The sequence below is a fragment of the Brienomyrus brachyistius genome, chromosome 1 (assembly GCF_023856365.1).
Source record: "Brienomyrus brachyistius isolate T26 chromosome 1, BBRACH_0.4, whole genome shotgun sequence".
NCBI classification, from domain to species: domain Eukaryota; kingdom Metazoa; phylum Chordata; class Actinopteri; order Osteoglossiformes; family Mormyridae; genus Brienomyrus; species Brienomyrus brachyistius.
Window position 1 is genome coordinate 44,311,408 of NC_064533.1, and position 13,565 is coordinate 44,324,972.

Consider the following 13,565-nt stretch of genomic DNA (forward strand, 5'->3'; position numbering starts at 1 on the left):
GCAAATCTATATTATTCCATTATAAACCTAAATTTAGCTCCACTGAAAGCATTGGGGTAGTTTGCAAACCCAAAAGAATATTTACTAGTTAATAAAACTGTTACATACATGTAAATGAGTGTGCATGTTTGTGCAGACTTGTCTAGAATTTAAAATCTCATTCCAGCCAGCTGACCAAAGTTGGCAACCCTGCAATTGTAAGACACCAGAAGAAACGAATTCCTCGCAGTTTTTAAGAGTCATACGCTGATAAGCCTTTGAATACTGTGGCTGATTTCAAGTACAACTCGCCTGTCACATGACTATCCCCACCATAACACAGTTTGAGTTGTCTTGTTGACGTTTAGATGATCGGATAAAAAAAATTATTGCAAGGTGAAACAAATGAGATTATGTGCTATATTCACGCAGTATTTTTACAGTATTGCGGAAATACATGTACAGCTTAAAGGGCAGTGCGTGGGCATCCCGCAAGGGCCCTGGGCGGCGTCACGTGACCGTCCTTCACCGGAACATCGAGCCTGCGAACCGGGATCCGCGAGCCAAGGTGGGCGGTTGGCTCGCTTTTATGAAAAAGCTGTTTTGTTACTATTCTGAGCGCATGACAAGTATTTTGTTTTCAGTTCGGTTGAAGTTATCGGCGGCCACGTATATCTCCCTTGCTCTGAGTTTGCAAATATGCTACCGGGTTGTACATGTTTGTGTACCACGCTGGGAAAATCAGTTCAGGGTCGCAAGCGTATAAAACGTTAGTGTTAATTGTAGTGTTTATAGTAATTTAGTGAACGAGCAGAAGGTAGGAGTTTTTCGGTGCAGTTGCGTTTGTTGTCAGCTGAGCTGCGCCATCTTGCGTAAAAGTGCGTTTGTTTACCAGCACTCTTCCTTGTTACGGTGTTTTCAGGGACCGAGGCGCGCCGTGAAAATGGTGTCCCTGGTCTGCACGCTGCAGGACCACCGCGACGACGTGAACTGGTGCGCCTTCTCCCTCGGCCTCCTGGCCACCTGCTCCACGGACAAGACGGTGCGCGTTTACTCGGCCGCCGACTTCTCCGAGCTGCCCTTCTCGCCGCTCGTCGGCCATGGCTACGCCGTGCACTGCTGCTGCTTCAGCCCCTGCGGCCGCTTCCTGGCGTCCTGCTCCACGGACGCCACCACCATAGTCTGGAGCATGGACAGCGGCGACATGGCCGCGGTGCTCGAGCATCCCGGGCGCAGTCCCGTCAGGGTTTGCACTTTTGCCCCGGGCTCTTCGTACCTGGTGTCCGGCGCCTCGGACGGAACACTGGCGCTCTGGGACTTCCAGTCCAAGGCAATACTCAAGTAAGTAGCTGTACGTTAAGAAAGGCAGATACGGGTGATTTTTTTTTTCAGTGACGTCGACATTGTCCAAGTTCAGTTTAGGGAAGTTTAGAGGCGTTTCCAGGGGCCCTGGGGGGGCTACGCAAAAAAAAACTCCCCCTCCCCCAGCATGGTAAAAGGTATTCCTTTGTTTTACTGTGAAGTGTAAATTAATCATATCAACAAAAAGAATTGAATATACAGATCCTTTATTTTGACTTTAGTGTGAAAAACAAAACACACAAATAAAGCAGATTTGTCGGTGCAATGTGCTCTGTAATCGGCTGCCCTCGGGGGGCCCCCTTACCATCTTGGGGCCCCAGGCCATTGCCTGCCCTGCCCGGTCCTGTTGCTGCACCTCTGTGGAAGTGGAGCAAATAAATAAAGGGGGTGGGGAGCTCCACGGTGGGCTCAGAATGTCCTACCTACTCCCCCGCCTGTCAGAATCATCCAATTCTGTGTTATGAACAGCTGGATGGCTACAGACACACTCTGGGTGATGGAGACATTTGCATGTGTTTGAATTCTATGAAGAGAATTGTAGTGCTTGGGAGGTGCATGCCAGTTCAAATCAGTTGCATCTTGGATTGTACCCTGTGGGTTTAAATGAATAATAAGGGTGGGAAGGTGGGATATGACTCCAGCTAAGCAGAAATGTGTGATGGTCCCCAGGACAGCAACTGTGGGCGAGACAGCTGTGGTGGCCTGCAGCTTCACTCCATGTGGCCAGATGTTGGCTACTGGGTCCACCTATGGGGACCTCCGGCTGTGGGACCTGTATCTCAACCAGCTCCATGTAATGAAGAATGCCCATGATCTGGGGGTAGCCTGCTGCCATTTTGCTCCTCAGATCCAGAGTGGTGAGTGCAGCACAGAGAGTAGTGCACTTTGCTTCTGCTGCTCTGACCTTTAAACTTTAACGCTGACATTAGATCTGGTGCGTTTGGCATATTTGGAAGAAATCCCCTGGTGTTGCTAATTTTTATATAGAATGAACACTGAAGACGGTTTGTCCATCCATCCATCCATCCATCTACCCACCCACCCATACTGCAGTACTGCTACAGGGATCCTCTGCCAGCATTAACTTTCCACTTCAGTAATATAATCGAGATGTCTTACTGCATTGTTTCTAAATCCAGTTCTCGGGGACCCCTCCAGACAATCTACATTTTTGCTCCCCGCCCAGCTCCAAGCACATCTTAATCAAGAACACAGAATACCTGGTACAGGTGTGCTGGGGGCTGGGAGGGAACAAAAACATGTGGAGACTGGGGGTCCCGGAGGACTGAGTTGAGAAACATTGTTTTAGCACAGTATTTTTAAATTTTTTTTTTTAGGGGTATAGAGAAATGGTGTTGGCAGAACTCAGGACTCAAGTATTTCTGCAGTCTCAAAGGAGTCGGTCTCACTTTGGTAATACATGTAGTAATAAATTAAATGGCAGTTAGGTTGTTCTCTTACTATACGTTGTGACAAAGACTCGTGTTCCTGTAAGAACAAATTCAGGATTTCTGCAGAGGAGAAGCAAGACAGAACAGTCAGGAAATTGGTGTCGTGTTTATTGCCCGTTTCTCTTTCCCTGAACTGTGAAGCAATTATAAATATTCAGAATACTTGCTCCAAGGACATACCCTTATTTGAAAAGACTGCTAAGTTTGGGGCCGTGCCTGTATAAGGTTTTTTAGTTGTTTCTGTGATGCATAATAATTCTCAGAGGCCTATTTTTAAACCATGACCGTATATGTGGGTAGCAGGGATGTAACAGTACACAAAACTCACGGTCCAGTACAAACCTTGGTTTTGGGTTCAACAGTTCGGTGCAGTTTTGGTACAGCAGGGAAAAGAAATTATTTTGAAAGTTATTAAAACTGCATGCAAGCAGAATTAAGTTGAAAACAAACGGCAATGCAGCTGTCGACGTGTCTAAATAAAACTAAAGATGTTTATTTGCACATCGTAGATTAAGTATGTAAAAATAAATGTAAAAAATAGAAAATCATAATCAACTAAATCCCCTCTACTACGGAGTATGGTTGCATGTCTGTATTAGTAAACATCACTGTAGAAGTAATTATTTTTTAGCCTGGTCTAAATTTCTCAGCAAAAGTGCTTTAGATACCATGGTAACCCTAACTTGGATCAGCTCTTCCTGCCTTGCTCCGGTCACGCACACACTCGGATGTTGTCTCAGATGACTTTGCCTGTTTATGTGTTTCCAGCCACCCATCAGATTTTGGTATAACGGAGCAAACACAGTATTGTTCTTATCAGCTGCTCTCCAATGCTGGTGTAGTTTATTCAGAAGCAGAATTGTTCCCAAACCACTTTTGAGTGACATGGTTGGCTCTCCAGCACCATCCGAAGCCAACTCACAGCTACAATTAGCATAATGTTTTGTGTGTTGAACATCTACTTTTGAATTTAATTTCATTGTGTGTACCGATCCAGAAATGGTACACGATGAGTACACGTACCGTTACAATCCTAGTAGGTAGCTTACAATGATCAGTTTTTGCTGAAACACGTACCCTGTGTAATGTTAGAACATGATCAGGGCATGGGAATCCTGGCTCGTTAAACTTTAATGGCATAGGTAGTGGGTGCAGTAGCATAAAGTATTTGGTTTTGCACCCCTTTGAAATGCAGGCTTTATGGTTTAGTAGTGTCTGTAAGAGAATTATTTTGGTTTAGATTGAGAGTACAGATGTCTTTTGTTCTTTTTGTGTCTCCTTGCCCCTCAGATGGCCAATCTGTGCACTTTCTTTTGGGATCCTGTGGACAGGACAGCCTGCTGAAGATATGGACCGTATTGTGGCACAGGCCAGCAGGTAGGTGGCGCCACCCTTGATGCAGTTGTGACTGTGCGAGGCTAGTCTCGCCCTTGCATGGATCATGTAATGAGCACTTCATGAAGCCTTGTTAATAATGTAGTAATGATGTTGCTGTTAGTAGCACATGACCTTGGAAGATTGAGTAGAGTGACGGTTAATGATCTAGACCCAGAGCTCTTTGTAGTGTCCTCCTGAGGTATGATGTGCTCTCATCCTCACCCTTAAGAGTAGTTCATTTAGCCTTTATATTATCTTTAAACGACTTAAAAGTTTCTGTCGCAGGTCTTGTATGTGTGAATGAAATTTTGAGAGCGATTTCTGCACAGCCTGTCTACATGTTTAGGTATCAGGTTTACTTACCGTATCAAGTTCCCCTTGTGAGTTTTGATGGTGTATCGGCTCTCGGCTGTGGATTTGTACCTCAAATCCCAAGACGGAAAATGTTAGTAGATAGTAAACATGGGCTTTGTGTATTTTTCTAGCAGTTGTGTACAAATTTTTGTTCTTTCTGTCAGCAGGATGCTAATATCTGTTGTACTTGTGCTTCTATAGTCTGAGCAGCTGGAGGTTTTTGGAGCACATCTGATTGTAGACAATGAAATGATGAAGAGCAGATGGGTGCTGATGGTGCTCAGAAGTTTTGAATTGTTTGTGCTTAGGAGCTTCTGTAGCCGTGGATAACAGTCGGATATCGATGGAACTGCGTGGCGTTGTGATGCAGCATAATGTTTGACTGATTATTAGATGTGGGGATTTTTATTAACAAGGACTTTAGATGTATTTTGTTGGTCCAGAATCCTTTGTAAGGGAATGGGGCTGATCATAGGGATTTGATTGGACGTCGGTTGAGGTCTGGGGAGCTGATGTGTGGGATTGATTTGCAGGCTGTAAGCTGCGTCTCCTGCACACACTGGCGGGGCAGTCGGCACCGGTGCTGTCCTGCGCCTTTTCTGCTGATGGGCAGCTACTTGTGTCGGGGTAAGCAGGTCCTGCATGTCACGCAGGTCCAAAAAGCAGGAGGGAGAGCACGGTTGTACTAATGTATCCAGAGTGAGGGGCCTGACAGTGTCTGCCTTTCAAAAGTGCCTATATGAAATTGTACTTGAATGGCTTTGAAATAGTTGGAGGTGTGGTAAGTAGCTGCGATTGGTTAAATCATGAGGTGTGTGCATGTGATTGAATCACTCCTGCTTATTTCAGAGCCTGAATCAGTGATTTGGCTTCTGTGTCTACTTTGAAAATTTTGTTCATGGAAGTCATTGAATTTTAGCCTATTTTTTTTGTGAGCATGTGTTTATTTGAGGTTATACACTCAGCCATACGTGCGATTTAAAGGTCACGTTTGTATTATATTGGTAATTGGCCTGTTGCGGAAATGCTGCCATGATTATTGCTTGTGTTTGTATTAGAGAAAAGCAGTGTGTAATTTTGCAAGTACAGTGTCATTATCAATTAAAGGTGATCATTGCTGATTTATATGGAATGCTTAGTAAAGGCATATTAAAGATGCAGATGCTACCCAGGCCTATGTATCATAATCTGTACGTTTCACGCTACTGAAAGCCTGTCTCCCTACAGTTCGGTGGATAAAACTGTGGCAGTTTATGATGCGGTAAGTAACTTGTCATTTTTTAGATGGCAGTATGAGTGACTCTCGAATTATAAAGGTGGTGGGAGGGGGCGGGTAGAAGAGCAGCCGATCCTATCATTATTATGGTTAGACTCATTGAGTGGCAGGGCAGGGGGCCAATCAGCTTTCAGTTGGACTTGCGGCCCCGCCTCTGTATTGGGCCCTGGGCGGCACTACTGTGATGAGATGTCGATTTGAGGGGGGTGTGAATGGCGACTCTTATGTGTGTCTATGCTCTTTCAGCACCAAGGGCTCCTGCTCTACACTCTGAAGCAGCATGAGAGGTGAAGCATTCTGCTTGTATGCTGTCTCCATCTGCTCCTGTCTCCTGTGCTGCCCGGCCTTGCTGTAAGTCCCATGACCCTCTGCCGCAGGTACGTGACGGCCTGCGCCTTCTCGCCGAAGACGGCCCTGATCGCCACCGGCTCCATGGATAAGACTGTGAACGTCTGGAGGCTGCTGGACGGGAGCAGTGAGCATGGTCTGTATCCCTTCTTCCGTTCCAAGGTCTGGCAGGTAGAATAACATTGTGCTTTTCATGAATGACAGACACTTCCCGTATGTGGAGATGGTCATCAATGCAGCTTAATAATGCTGGCCATAGGTTAGCTTATGCAGCGAGGAGGTCGCCCCCTAGTGGACTGCTGATCAATTAACTGCAGCTGGTGAGTGCTGGGGGGGGGTGTATAGAGATGATAGCAGTAGGTCTCAGTAGGGGGTGAGATGTTACAAAGTGTTATGGAATTGGGGGGGTAGCTTTTTAATGTCTTTTTTTTAAAGTCACAAGACAGCTGACCAACAGGGTTATTCCACTCCAGTGTGCACAGAGTGAACAGCATGTCTACAGACTGCTGCCTAAGCTGAGGGTTGTCAAGCCTGCTGTGCCACAGATGTCTGTCTTATTGCCCACACTGATAGTTTTCCTTCTTCCTGTTGCTGTGCCTCCCTAGGGAATGAGGAAAAGGCCGTTCCTGGTGAGTCCTGCCATTGCATTTGTGATTGGCCACTCTGTGTATGCAGAAAATGTTAACATAATGTTACATGGAAGGACCTGAAGGGGCTTTAGTGTCAGTAAATGGCACAGAAGTGTTGACAGCATGTGGAGGCAATGGCTTCTTTCATATAAACAGATGTATTGAAGGATGTTATAGGTCATGTGATGTAGTGTGAGATTGGCGTAATTCAAATGCGCATCACGACTGCATTCTGTATTTCCGTAGAATAATGTAATAACTCAGGATGGTTTTGTCGTCTAAGAAATCAATGTGCCAAGTTGTATATTTTCTGAAGCAATACAATATTTGGTAGCCTGGTTTGTCACATGTATGGGAGGCGTTCTGCTGTCCTGTTCCCCGCCAGTCGTTTGTGCAGTAATTTTAAAGGCTTCAGCAGATGGTGAGAATGACTGAAGCTGCTTTGCTCTGAGCTAGTGGGGGAAAATGAAAGGTCTGTTTGTGCATCCTTGTTGACATTTATGACGCGCCTCAAGATGCCAGTGGCATTAGTATTTCAGCGGGTTTCTCCATTGCTGATGAAATATTGGCTGTCGTTTAGAAACCTTCGCTTTTGATAAAGCTGAGTTGGAGCAGATGTGTAGAGTGGAGAAGACTGAGTGAAATTTCAAAGTAGTTTGTGTTATTTTGAAATAAGAACTGGCAGCCTGCCTTTGGTAGGGAAATTGAGCGTTGAAGCAGTAGAAGTAACACTTGAGTGCTGGTGTGGTGACTGGCTGAATTGTCAGTTTGCCTGTAAGCATGTTTGTTCCTCTTTAATTGTATGGTTATCATCTGTACGGTTTTGTGGTGTGGTTTGTCCTTGAACTCTATGTATAACTCAACTGAGAAACTAAAAGGGGCGCGTCATTGTTTCAGTAATTGTTGGAAGCCGAAATTAGAATTCGATTAATTGCCCAGCCTTAGTGTTCGCTGTTTTGGAATTTGTTTCATGTGTCTGGCCAGATGGGGGAGAACACTAGTGGAAAATGGATATGAGCTCTGGTTAATGAAATGTTCCTTGGGAAGCTTTCTCACCAGGCCTGATGGTGGAATTTGTGTGTGTTGCTCTGAAAAATTAAGGTGGCTTGAGCAATGTCACGGGAAGGTTGTATATGATTTGAGTGGGGATGATGCCTATTCACAGGATGCACAAATGTCATTGTGAGGGGTTGTAAATAAGGACGGGATGCATAGTAATGCAGAATCAAATTAGGCCCTGCTTGATGCTAATGACTTTTTTTTTCTGTGGTAGTTTGGAGGTTGTTGGGAAGGTATTTGTTGTTCTGCTCTCTTCTCAGGGAGGAGATCCGGGGGCTGTGTGAATCTGCTGGCGAGTGACTGGTCAGAAGACGACGTCTCAGCCTGGCTGTGTGAGGAGGGGCTGGATGCGCTGGTCAGCACCTTTAAGGCCAACAATATCGACGGGGCCGAGCTCCTTGGCCTGACGAAGGAGACCCTGACCACGGAGCTCAAAGTCGGTAGGGGCATTGAGTTGTTAGAAATGTGCCAAACACTCATTTATATATATAATCAAAGTGGACAGCAGACTGTATGTCCTCTGGAATGTAGAGGAATGCTCTGTTCCGTCAAAGTAGCATGGATGGGTGGTCAAGTTAAATGTAAATCTACAGAGTGAAATATAGGCCGTACCATGTTTGAAATTACTCTCGTTTAGACAAGGGTCAACTTTAAATATCATGGGACCTGGTCATCTATGGAGCATACTAGAAAGACTCATGTTTTTAAAGGGAATTTTACATGTTGTAAAATCTCTAAGTAAACACATTTTATGGTATTGTCCTCCTTTTAACTCCTTAGGAGATAGGTCTGGTGTGTATGCAGGTTTTTGGGATGACCTATAGGTCAGGTGTGAGGACTTTTTGGCCAATTGGTCCTTTAATTAGAGAAAACCCACATATACACCAGCCTTTTCTGGATAAGATTGGCCACCCCTGGTGTAGACGGTGCATTAGTGTCCTGTTTCTTTTTTTCATATTAGATTCTCTTGGCCTACGCAACAAGTTGTTGAGGAAGGTGGAGGAGCTGAAGATGTCCATGGTCTGTACAGGTGTCCCTGATGAGTTTCTGTGTCCAATCACCCGCGAGATTATGACGGATCCTGTCATAGCAGCAGGTATGTACATTTCCGGGAGCCCTAATGGCAGGTCTTGTTTTGCACCTTTGCTTAACTGGCTGGCAGTACATGAAATCACTGTGTGTTTTTATCGTGACAGATGGGTTTTCCTATGAGAAGGATGCGATTGAAGGTTGGATCAGCAGCAGAAATCGTTCCAGTCCCATGACAAACTTGCCTCTGCAAACCACAGTGCTGACTCCAAACAGGACACTCAAGCTGGCCATTGGTCGCTGGAAGGCCACTCAACTATAGATGCTGGTCTAAGTAGTTGCCTTTTCAGTTTCCTAACAGCCTTGAGGGAATGTTGCATCCATCCATGCATGTTTTTGAACTGTGGCGTGGGAGGGACGGGCAGAAACCCCCCCCCAAACTCTATTCTCTGATGGAGCCATAGGGCTAACTACTGCACCACTGTGGGAAGGTTGAATGTGTATAAAGATTGTAAATTGTTTATGCTCAATTACCTAAAGATCTTAGAGACCATGGGCTGCTTGTTTATTGCACCAGGTATAGACCTGGGAATAATTACAAATTCTTTACTAGTAAACCTTCTGGGATACTTATCAGTTATGCAAATAATCTGAAACTAAGTGTAGACAAGTTAGGAGACCCATTTTCTGTGTTCACGTTCTGAAAGATTACTTCATTGCTGCATTTTTGCTTTGAAAATCAACTCAATGAAATCTAGCCCTACCATTAAATTTTTCCATGTCACCCAATCGTATGATACAGTACTGTGATCAAAAACCAGTTTCTTACTGAATTCAAAACACCGACTGTCAAGCGCACGAGTCTGAAGGGAAAAGTGTCCAGTTGTATGATGGTAACGGGCCCACTGCTAAATGTTTTTATTTGTTATAAACTGCACCTGTAGCATGCACGTCTCAGCAGAGCCTGTCCTTGGAAAGGTGGGAATAGCTGTGCAAAAATAACTATAGAAAATATTGCTTTTACAATTGATGAAGCTGTAAATAAATTAACCTAGGCAGCACTGACAAGCAGGTAGAGAAAGAACTTGGTTAAGCATTATTAGGGCAACTTTACAATATACAGACAAACATTAAGAACCTTCAACACCATCTGAAGCAAACTGGGGGGGGATAGACAAAGGTATTCACAATAACAGCCTTCACTTGAGGGGAAACTTATGTACATGTGTGAGGATTTGCAACACCCAGCTGTAAATGTCCTTCACAGTGAGCACCATGTGTTCAAATAGGAACATCTCCTTGAGACCACCACAGCCCAGCAGGAAACACAGCTGACATGCCTGTTCCGTGCCCAATTTAAAGTGCCGTTGCCATTTCTCTCTTCTGTGTGCACCTTACCAACATCTTGGCAGGGGTCTCCAGCTTGGCTGGATACCAGGATGGCCTGCAGCTCCAAACAGAAGCTTGGGGAGGCCTGGTCACTCACCTGACACAGATAGGATGACAGGATAAACAAGACCTATAAGCTTTAAATCCACTATAAAGTATATGGGAACAGGGAGGAGACGAAACCCAGACTAAAGCCTCCCAGGAAAAATTGGATGAATGACTTAAACGTTAGACTCTATAAAGGATCGCTTTGGTTTCATCGCCGCAACATGAATGGCAGGGTTCTCTCTGGGCTTGCCGTCTGAGAGAGGGTGCGGCCCACCCACGGCCAGCTTGGGCTCCTTGTAGCAGAACCTCTCGGTGAGCTCCTTGGTGTGTGTCCCATTGTGGAGGCCCCCTGTGGGACCCTGAGATGGGCCGGTGAAGGCCTCATGGTAGGCGCTCCCCACTCTGCTGAATGGCAGCTCACAGTTCAGGGGCTGCGGGCCTGTGGCGTGGCCCACTAGGCCCTCCGAGGACTGACTCTGCCAGCTGCGGCCTTGGTGGTGGTGCTGCATCTGTTGCTGCTGTTGCTGCTGTTGCTGCTGCTGTTGCTGGAACCTTGCTGTTTTGTCTGTGATCCCCATGAAAGGACGGGGCTTGTACTCTGTCCCCCCACTCTGGGCCTGCCGAGCCTTGTCCCCGACTGTCTTGGCACGCACGTCCGCGCCCTGTGGCTTCCCGCTGTCTGAAAGGCTGCTACTGGATGCCAGGCTGCCAGTGGAACTGGAGACCTTCATCTTCCCGGCCTGCGGCCCCAGTGCCGCTGCTTCCTGGCTCGCTTTTGATGGGCCTGGGGACATCCCCGACAGCGCGTCCAGGGAGGATGCAGACAGAGCAGAAAGCCTTTCGGATGCTTTAGGGAAGCCACAATTCTCCCCGTCGTGGTGGTGGGTGGATGAAGTCGGGCTCTCCGCGAACCCTGAGAAATCTGGGGACAGTGGGCTGATATCAATGCCGGGACTCGGTTGGAGCACACCAGAGAGGTGCCGGCTGGGCAGGGGGCTGGAGGAAGGGTACTGGGAATGGGACTTGCTCCCTGACCTGCCCCCGGCTTGCAGGGAGTTCATGTGCTGGTTGGTTTTGATGATCTGGGCTTGCTTGGTAGGTTGGAGCACCAGGCCCTGCTGGGTCACAGGTTCCCGGAGGTACTTGTGGGCCGGCCTGCCGGGAGGTGAGGCCGGTCCGAAGTCCTGAGCCACGGGGGCTGCCGGATCTAGAGTCCTATTTAGGGAGCTACTGTTCTGCTGCCAGCCCTGCTGGGAAGGCTCCTGTTTATCACCATCTTTTGGCCCTGGTTGGCTCTGGCCTTGTAGCTCCCTCTCCGGGGTGCGATCGGCAGAACCCTCCTCATCGTCGGAGTCGTGGCCAGGCGGCCCCGGCTTCTGCTGCGTGCGCTGCAGCTGCCGGCACTCATCCTCGACGCGCGCCAGCAGACGACGGATCTCGCGGTTGTTGGGGGACAGCTTGGCAGCCTCATGTAGGTCAGCCAGCGCGGCAGCGAATTGCCTGTAGAAAGAAACGCGACACGTTCTCAGTAGTCCGGGAGAAGGAGCGACTTCTCTCATGCCAAATCGTAGGTCTTCCTGGCAACAAAATGATACCATGTCTTTCCACTGACAATACTGAACAACCGATAACACAATAATCGCAAACGTGCAAACTTAGAGACTGTGTATTTTTGCATGCTTCATTGACTTTAGGAATGTTTCACATTAAATCTGGCACTAGGACAACACCTTCCATACCTTGTTTATGAAATAAGCCAAATCCATACACACACACATGCATGCTACATTAGGCCAATTTGTATTTGGTCGAGAACAGACCATGCAGTGAGACGGCTCAAAGCCAACATGCCGTGTTCATTCCACGAAATAAGGCGGCTGCTGGAGCAACTTCAAGATTCCATCCTTGCACTCGACAAATTTCCTCCATATGTAGGTGATCCGACAGTAGTGTTCTGCTATGGAGCTGTTGTGCTCAGTAAACAATCACAAAGTTTCTGGTCATCCATAAAGACCAGATGCCAGTAGAGCAGCTACTGCTTTTGCTCTTGGCAAGACCTCCATGGAGCCCCTTGAATTATGCTTAACTTGGCTCAAAATTCAGTGCTAAATTCATTGGATTTCATGAAACTGCAGTAACTGTTCAAAGTGACATGCTGAAGAACTTGGAATATGGAATGTTAAAATGTTAACTGCAGGGCCTCAAGTCCCAAAGAGCTTAGCGCAAACCACCCCACAGCAGCTTGAGGTCTTATTTAATTTGGTAAGTAGGTTGAAGTGATTCACTGAAGTGAAGAAAGCATCTACCACTGGTTTAAAAAAAGGGACCTAACCTTGCTGTGATGTACTATTCCTCATCTGTAGTGAATATTCAATAAACATTCTGAAGAAAAATGACACGTCAAAGTCTTTTTCTAAGGTACCTTTTTATGCGGAGGAGGCAATGAACTAAGCGGCGGGATTTTCACACACTGCTAAATGATTTACCCCCACAGTGGAGCCTGGAACATCCGTTGGGGGAAAATGAGAGCGGCACAGTGCAAGGGCTGTTTCACTAATAGTCTTACCTGCTGCTCCTTTTTGCCCTGGCTCTGGCATAATAGGCCTCGTAGGATTTCGGTTTCAGCTCGAGAGCCTTTGTCGCGAATTCCTCCGCCATGCCAAAGTCCTGTCAAGAGGCACAGACCAGCATTATCAACCCAGAGAAGGCAGGGCCAAATGGCCGTCACCCTACGATTGGCTTTGAGAACATTTCGCGAGGGAAGGGGGACAGCTTCAGTGACATTAGCAGGCCGCCAAATCCTGCCGTTATCGCTCTTCCATGCGAGGGGGCATGCGATGAGGTCATCAGAAGCTGCTCACTGGAGGGGCCAGAAGCCTTTGTGCAGTGTGATTAACGTACGATTCAAGACTAAATAATAATTTTCTCAAAATCGAGAGTACAGAAAGGAATGGTCGACATCCACCTGTCTCCTGTGACATCCATCTGTAGCACAGCTTAAAGAGTAACTCTTTGTTAATGATGATACACTAGTGGTGGGAACAAGAATGCATCTTTTATGGATATAAAAGCAGAGCCAGTAATGAGATATTTATATTCTGATGTTTCTCAGACTGACTCAAGGCAAACAAAGAGATTCTGTCCTTGAGCGACATACACAAAAGATCACCATAAAAGGCAGCTGACAGTTTCACAATTGCTGCCGTGATTCATCTGGGCTTGGAATCCGCTGCCTGGGTCAGAGCTCGCTGCACATTTAGCCAG

General features: G+C 46.7%; 2 protein-coding genes across 5 annotated transcripts in view; one reads left to right on the forward strand and one right to left on the reverse strand.

Annotated features, from left to right (window-relative positions):
• Positions 1–391: 391 nt before the first annotated feature.
• LOC125751005 (WD repeat, SAM and U-box domain-containing protein 1-like) lies at positions 392–9,653 on the forward strand. Of its 3 annotated transcripts, none has more exons than XM_049029465.1 (12): positions 394–547; positions 902–1,320; positions 2,011–2,198; positions 4,083–4,169; positions 5,057–5,150; positions 5,751–5,784; positions 6,046–6,086; positions 6,177–6,283; positions 6,753–6,776; positions 8,096–8,275; positions 8,797–8,931; positions 9,032–9,653. In XM_049029465.1, the coding sequence occupies exons 1-12, from the start codon at positions 437–439 to the stop codon at positions 9,184–9,186; spliced, it is 1,575 nt and encodes a 524-aa protein (XP_048885422.1). In that variant the 5' UTR covers positions 394–436; the 3' UTR covers positions 9,187–9,653. The 3 variants fall into 3 exon arrangements, with proteins under 3 accessions (XP_048885511.1, XP_048885422.1, XP_048885593.1); XM_049029636.1 differs by lacking the exon at positions 394–547 and adding an exon at positions 557–796; XM_049029554.1 differs by lacking the exon at positions 6,753–6,776 and having other exon boundaries at positions 392–547.
• A 105-nt stretch (positions 9,654–9,758) lies between these two features.
• Positions 9,759–13,565, reverse strand: part of LOC125750822 (protein TANC1-like) — a 93,648-nt gene continuing 89,841 nt past the window's right edge. For both annotated transcript variants that reach the window (XM_049029145.1, XM_049029227.1), the window contains 2 exons: positions 12,868–12,968; positions 9,759–11,801 (listed from right to left, as the gene is read on the reverse strand). In XM_049029145.1, the coding sequence (XP_048885102.1) occupies positions 10,475–11,801; positions 12,868–12,968 (1,428 nt within the window). In that variant the 3' untranslated portion in view covers positions 9,759–10,474. The remainder of the gene's footprint in view (positions 11,802–12,867; positions 12,969–13,565) is intronic.

What these genes read in the sequence shown, in the direction of transcription:
- LOC125751005 (XM_049029465.1), top strand. Translation starts at nt 437, where the DNA reads ATGTACAGCTTAAAGGGCAGTGCGTGGGCATCCCGCAAGGGCCCTGGG. An exon ending in GGACGGGAGCAGTGAGCATG is followed by an intron (nt 6,284 to 6,752) that starts GTCTGTATCCCT and finishes GTGCCTCCCTAG; the next exon opens with GGAATGAGGAAAAGGCCGTT. An exon ending in GGATCCTGTCATAGCAGCAG is followed by an intron (nt 8,932 to 9,031) that starts GTATGTACATTT and finishes TTATCGTGACAG; the next exon opens with ATGGGTTTTCCTATGAGAAG.